Genomic DNA, 6,428 nt, shown 5'->3' with positions numbered 1-6,428 from the left:
AGGGAGAGTGAGGTTAGAAAGATTGACTGATGGAGACAACTGGAGAGCAGAGAGGATGAAAGGATGGAATAATGTTCGTATTGTTAAAGACAGGAAAGGATAGTACACGGCGCACTTTAACCTTAGGTGGATTGCTGGCTGTTACGTTAAAGGAATGATAAACATTTAGACAATGAGCTGGTATATCATTGGTCGCACTTTGCTAAGTGAAAGTATCTTAAGTCCATTGATAAAAGCAGCACAGCTGTCATTTCTTAACAACACTGGACCAAAATCCAGTATGAAACATCAAAAAGTCCCTTGAGTTAGTTAACCAGTGACTTCAGTGTCGCATTTCTCGGTAAGGTCACATTCCTAAGTGGGCATGTAATTGTCACAATCTTTGACAAATGTTTCATATCAGTCATGTTGGTTTGCTAAATGGAAGGGCACTGAAATAAGCTTTTAGTGTGATTTACAGTTATTTTAGGAAGTGTTCAATTATCAATTCCTTTAAAAGTTAATTATGTGAATGTTAGTTTCATCAATATTCTAGAAGAAAGTGGTAGCCTTTTAGCCACTGCTAATGGAGTCTTCTGAGGATGGCTTCATAATGGTTTCAAGCCATCCTGCAACATACATCAACAGCCTAAAGAGCTCATAAGTGGTGTTTGCTAAAGCAAGTATCACTATTGTTAATGCTCATACTTCGGGATAAGGAACAAACCTCTAACCCCAAGTGTTTATTTTTTTTGGAAGCATAACATGTCCTGTACTTTTTGTGTTATGGTCATAAAAGACTCAAATTGTGCAGCTTGTTGATGAGAGTAAGCAATTAAAATAATTTTAAATGGCAGACAATGAAACAATCATACCGTACTAAATTGCATTTTACTGGAATGCTACTGATGCTGTTTCTTGTCAGCCATATGCTGGAAAAGCGCTTATCTGCTTATGACGTATCATATCCTGTATCTCGTTCCAAAACTTTAGTCCGTTTCAAGTGAGGGTAGTATCTCAACAGCTGTTTATGACCACTATTCATATGCTGCACACCTTTAAAGGGATAGTTCACCCAAAAATTAAAATTATCCCATGATTTACTCACCCTCAAGCCATTCTAGGTGTATATGTCTTTCTTATTTCAGACAAATACAATCAGAGTTATATTAAGCTATGTCCTGGCTCTTCCAAGCTTTATAATGGCAGTGGATGGCTGTTGAGATTTTGATGTCCAAAAAAGTGCATCCATCCATCATAAAAAGTGCTCCACATGTCTTCGGGGGGTTTATAAAGGCCTTCTGAAGCAATGCGTTTGTTTAAGAAAAATGTCGATATTTAAAACTTCATAAACTGTAATCTCTTGCTTCCACTAACTGTCGTATGCACATTCATTCACTGATGACGTAGGTGTAGTGTTTTGTTTACAGGAGCAAAGAAACAAAGTTTCCCTTGTTTAGCAAAGGAAAACCAGTCTCCTCTTGGCTTATATCGAAATTTACAAATCCTCGTTTTGTATTTCTAACTCATGACCGGTGTTTGCGTTTCGTCACTTCTCACCAGAGATTACGCTAGGTCCTACATCATCCGCTGGAACACCACTCTCTCGTGGATGTGCATAAGACAGTTAGTGGAAGCTAGACATTGCGGTTTATAAAGTTTTAAATATGGATATTTTTCTTACACAAACACATTGAGTCACTTGAGGAGGCCTTTATTAACTCCCCGGAGCTGTGTAAAGCACTTTTTATGATGGATGCACTTTTTTGGGCTTCAATTGGACTGTTGGATATCAACACCCATTCACTGCCATTATAAAGCTTGGATGAGCCAGGACATTTTTAGTATAACTCCGATAGTATTCTTCTGAAAGAATAAAGTCATATACACCTAGGATGGCCTGAGGGTCAAGGGGTAATTTTCATTTTTGGGTGAACAATTTCTTTAAGGTAAGAGTTTAAAAACTCTTGGTGTACATTCTTTGGACTCACATCATCCCAGACCCCAATATTTGAAATTATAAAAAAAAAAATAAATCACTGTCTGGACAAATGATATTTCGCTATAGAGATAAAAAGCGTAGGACCATGATTTTTCAGTAGTATTACAGCACACGGTGGGTGTATATTAGCACTTATCGGAAGGCGCATTTGGACCCCGAAACTGTGATGCACAACAGGGATAGTTCACCCAAAAATGACAATTCTGTCATCATTCATGCAACCTCGTGTTATTCCAAACCTGTATGACTTTCTTTTTTCTGCTGAGCACGAAATAAGATATTTTGAAGAATGTAGAAAAAATATGGAAATTGATGAGGACCAGAAACTGTTTGGTTACCCACATTCTTCAAAATATCTTCTTAAGCAACACTTAGCCACAACAAACCCAGCCACATTCTAAAAACCCAACACTCATTGCAGTGCACTGGCAACCACCGACAAACAACACCCTAACATTGTGGTTGGTGACTTGTGCAGGCAAGCACCACTCATATTTTCTTCAGCAAATTAAAAAAAAAAAAATCTACTTATTAAAGCAAAGTCTTTAAAAGTGTGAGTGCATAGAAGAGTAAACTGTCTAGCTGCAATTGTCTGATTGTCATAATTATTTCTGTTCCCCCAGGTATTAAAACGTGAATCCAGTGTCTCCAATGCATTAATGTGGAAGTATACTCTGCCTGTAAGTCTATTCATCTACTTCCAAGCAAACAAGTGGAGAAAAAAAGAGAAATAGCTGAAGTTTTTCATTTCCAAGGATGTCAACTGACACTCTCCAGCCATCTTCACGGAGAATAATAAGGCTGGCTGTAACTCCTGGCACTCCAAGTCGCAACCTAGAGTCCAGTTGTCAAGTCAAATCATCTCCAGGCATATGCAAACCAAGTGCGGTGGAACGTTTGGAAGCAGACAAGGCCAAGTACGTCAAGAGCCAACAGGTGGCTTTGAAGAAGCAGCAGCCAGTTATTTGTCCATCCAACAACAGCCAAAGTGGACAAGGTGCTCAACAGCCATCAAGGAAGATCCCTGCAAGACCTACAAAGTCTGAGACTCCACCTCTTAACCTGGAACATCTTTGCAAGCTGATTGATGGAGTCAGCGATGCCACCATTCCAGTTGCATCTACACAACCCAACAACAAAGGGAAAGATGTTACAGATCCATGCAAGGCCACCTCTCCAACAGTGGAAGAACCTTCTCTGGGCTTGACTTCAGCAAGTCAAGGAAAAGCTCCAGTAGAAGCTTTAGGGGTGAGCGGATGTCCTACCATGACAGTGCGGAGAGTCGACGTCAGGCCGCAGTTACCTCAGATGAGGATGGCCGGAAGACCACAGCTACAGAACCGGCCACCGGTGCAACAGACCACACCTCAGGTCCCAATACAACTTCTGCGCTTGCTTAGACCGTACACACAACCAAATCAGCAGCCAATTGATTTCAAAAGGCTCCATAATGCCACACAAACAAATGCCACCCGAGAACCTATTAAACCACCAAACTGTGCTGTGCAAACCTCACCTTCTTCCAAATCCCCAACTAGCCCACCTCTACCCCTCTCCATAAAACCAATCACAGAACCATTATCGTGTCCCTCACCGACCCCACTTACTCCAAACTCCATTGCTTTTCTCAAATATGACTTCCAGTCCCCGCCATCTCCAGCCATCACTCGCCACTCCTCAACAAGCTCCAGGAAGCGTCCTTCCCTGACGCGCTCAAAATCTGACGTCAGCGACTGCTTTTCACGAGCAGGAGCAGAACTTGAGCGCTTCTTTAATTATTGTGGCCTTGACCCATCGGATTTAGAGGAGCTAGCGAGACCGGGTTCTGACATCGTGTCTGTTTCACGTCTACGTAGCGCCAGTGCGCCTGCATCTGAGCGTTCGGCTGAGGGTGAAGATGAGGAAGAAGCAGCAGCAAAAGATGAACGTCCTGTTTACGGTGTGTCGGTCATTGAGAGGAATGCTCGAGTGATCAAGTGGCTTTATGGGATGCGCCAGGTTCCAAATCCCCAACTAGCCCACCTCTACCCCTCTCCATAAAACCAATCACAGAACCATTATCGTGTCCCTCACCGACCCCACTTACTCCAAACTCCATTGCTTTGCTCAAATATGACTTCCAGTCCCCGCCATCTCCAGCCATCACTCGCCACTCCTCAACAAGCTCCAGGAAGCGTCCTTCCCTGACGCGCTCAAAATCTGACGTCAGCGACTGCTTTTCACGAGCAGGAGCAGAACTTGAGCGCTTCTTTAATTATTGTGGCCTTGACCCATCGGATTTAGAGGAGCTAGCGAGACCGGGTTCTGACATCGTGTCTGTTTCACGTCTACGTAGCGCCAGTGCGCCTGCATCTGAGCGTTCGGCTGAGGGTGAAGATGAGGAAGAAGCAGCAGCAAAAGATGAACGTCCTGTTTACGGTGTGTCGGTCATTGAGAGGAATGCTCGAGTGATCAAGTGGCTTTATGGGATGCGCCAGGCCAAAGAGAGTCCCAAAGTGGCCGATATGTAACAGACAACAAGGGACTAACAAACAACCACTATTCAGACTGAAATCAAATACAAAATATGTTGTACAAATTGGTTACTTCCCCATTCAGTATTTTGTCTCTCATCTGTATATTTTAGAGTTGTCTTGTTAAAACGGCTGTGCGTGTTTCATATATAATAGCTTATGCTTGTAGCCACCTGTGTTCTCAAACAATAACTAAGCATGCATGGTTGCATGGTTATGGTTGGTGACCACCAATAAACTCTTAAACACAATGCATTAGTTGCATTGTTGTCTTTTCAGCAATGATAGGCTATACTTGACAGGCCAAATCAAACAATGACATGATTTTTTTTATGCATGCAAAGGTACGTGCGTCATCCAAAAAATAATTTGTTTTACTGTTTACCTTATTGCCGCTAAGCTTTAATGATTGTTTTGAACTCTTGTATCATGCAGTGACAAAAATAATAGGTGAATTTTTTAATGTTTGTCAATGTGTTAATACTCGTTGGTTCACTCAGTCGCATCCGATCTTTATTATGAGACAGAAGGAGGTAGGTAAACTTTGATGTTTAGGTAACATTTGGTACATTGAACGCAATGGTACATAACATACTCCATGTATAATTTGAGCAGAAGTGAGCAGATTTAATCTGGTGAGGGGTCTGTCATCAAATAGCAGTCCAAAAACCAATGATGTGTTGTACTGACAAAAATGCCACTTTAGCAAACTGATCTTAAAGAATGGGAATAAAAATGAATTTACCTCCGAGCACTTCCGTTTTGTCATTGTTTACAATTAAACAGTTTGGACTGTTAAAAAAAGAACAGTTGCTTTAATTGGGGTGGCATTAAAACTGGTGTTTCCTCTGGCATAAATATAGCATTTCCTTTTATTATGGCCTGGAAAACTATGGGGGATGTAGTTACTTTTTTAGACCACAGTTTTAACCTTGCTACTGTATATTTCCATCAAAGTGGTGGAAACACTAGCCTTCTCTTGTGCCCAACCCGTATATATTTTGTGGATGGCACAAGCATCCAGAAAAAACCTGGATTTCATTTTTTTGTCCAGAGGGCAAAGTGATGAATACGGATCAGTGTAACTCTCCAGCTCATGGATCACGCTTTCTCAGGAGAGAAACTGAGAAGCTTTGGTTCCTCTAGACCTGACTATAGCTGAATTACTTTAAATTGTAGCATGACAAAGTACAGTATCAAAATTGCTTCTCCAACATTGAATAATTCCTGTGTCCAGCCTACTGTTAATCGCTCCCTCTGTAATCGGCACAATAATGGTTGCCGGCCATTTTGCACTGGCAACAAAGAAAGACAAGAGACCTCTGTAAGTTCTTCTTAACAAAGTGTTTTGTAACACATCCATACAGAGTATAACTTTTGTATGCGTTTTCATTTTGAAGAGGCCAACGTCTCTATCTTTGTTGCTCTTTCCGTGTCTTCACAATAAGGTGAGGCTTCCCCTTTCCAGAAAGCTGTGTTATGCAGTAGGTGGTGTACCGTATCAGATGACCAACATTGCTATGGGTTTTTCTCTACAGATCTTTCTGTTAGATGTAGTGCAGGTAAGAATCTGCATTTTGTCACCTGAATTATGTAAATATGGATAAATAATGATTTATATAAATACATCCAAAAAAGCCAGCGCAGCCAATGTGACATCAGCCCCCAAAAAACGAGGTAATTTCAGAGACTGAGCAACTTACATTTTGATGAAATATTATGTAATATGGAATAATCACGGAGGTTTATAATACCTGGAAAATGCTACGAAAGATGGAAAAATGTAAGCCCATTTAACACTTTTTTTGAGCCTACAAAAAGAACAGGGCATTGCCAAAACATCTACTGTAATATAATGAAACATTTGTTTAAAATTGTAATTATTTTGCTAATTTTGAATGGCCATCTTTTTGGGATTTATTTATTTCAAGGAA

The 6,428-nt window shown here is 40.9% G+C and overlaps 1 protein-coding gene and 1 pseudogene across 4 annotated transcripts in view; both read left to right on the top strand.

Annotated features, from left to right (window-relative positions):
• The window catches only part of LOC107703992 (protein FAM110A-like), a 5,719-nt gene extending 479 nt beyond the window's left edge, over window positions 1-5,240 (top strand). For 2 of the 4 annotated variants that reach the window (XM_016506804.1, XM_016506805.1), the window contains 2 exons: window positions 2,605-3,507; window positions 3,987-5,240. In XM_016506804.1, the coding sequence (XP_016362290.1) occupies window positions 2,738-3,507; window positions 3,987-4,491 (1,275 nt within the window). In that variant the 5' untranslated portion in view covers window positions 2,605-2,737 and the 3' untranslated portion in view covers window positions 4,492-5,240. Of the gene's footprint in view, window positions 1-2,303; window positions 3,508-3,986 lie in introns of those variants that run through there. The other 2 variants (XM_016506806.1, XM_016506807.1) reach the window with 2 other exon arrangements.
• Window positions 5,241-5,674: 434 nt separating this feature from the next.
• Window positions 5,675-6,428, top strand: part of LOC107703988 (sodium-dependent lysophosphatidylcholine symporter 1-like) — a 17,658-nt pseudogene continuing 16,904 nt past the window's right edge.

This window comes from Sinocyclocheilus anshuiensis, unplaced genomic scaffold (assembly GCF_001515605.1).
Source record: "Sinocyclocheilus anshuiensis isolate Anshui unplaced genomic scaffold, SAMN03320099.WGS_v1.1 scaffold1574, whole genome shotgun sequence".
NCBI classification, from domain to species: domain Eukaryota; kingdom Metazoa; phylum Chordata; class Actinopteri; order Cypriniformes; family Cyprinidae; genus Sinocyclocheilus; species Sinocyclocheilus anshuiensis.
The sequence above is the reverse complement of the archived record's forward strand: the minus strand, read 5'-3'. Positions and strand labels throughout refer to the sequence as shown.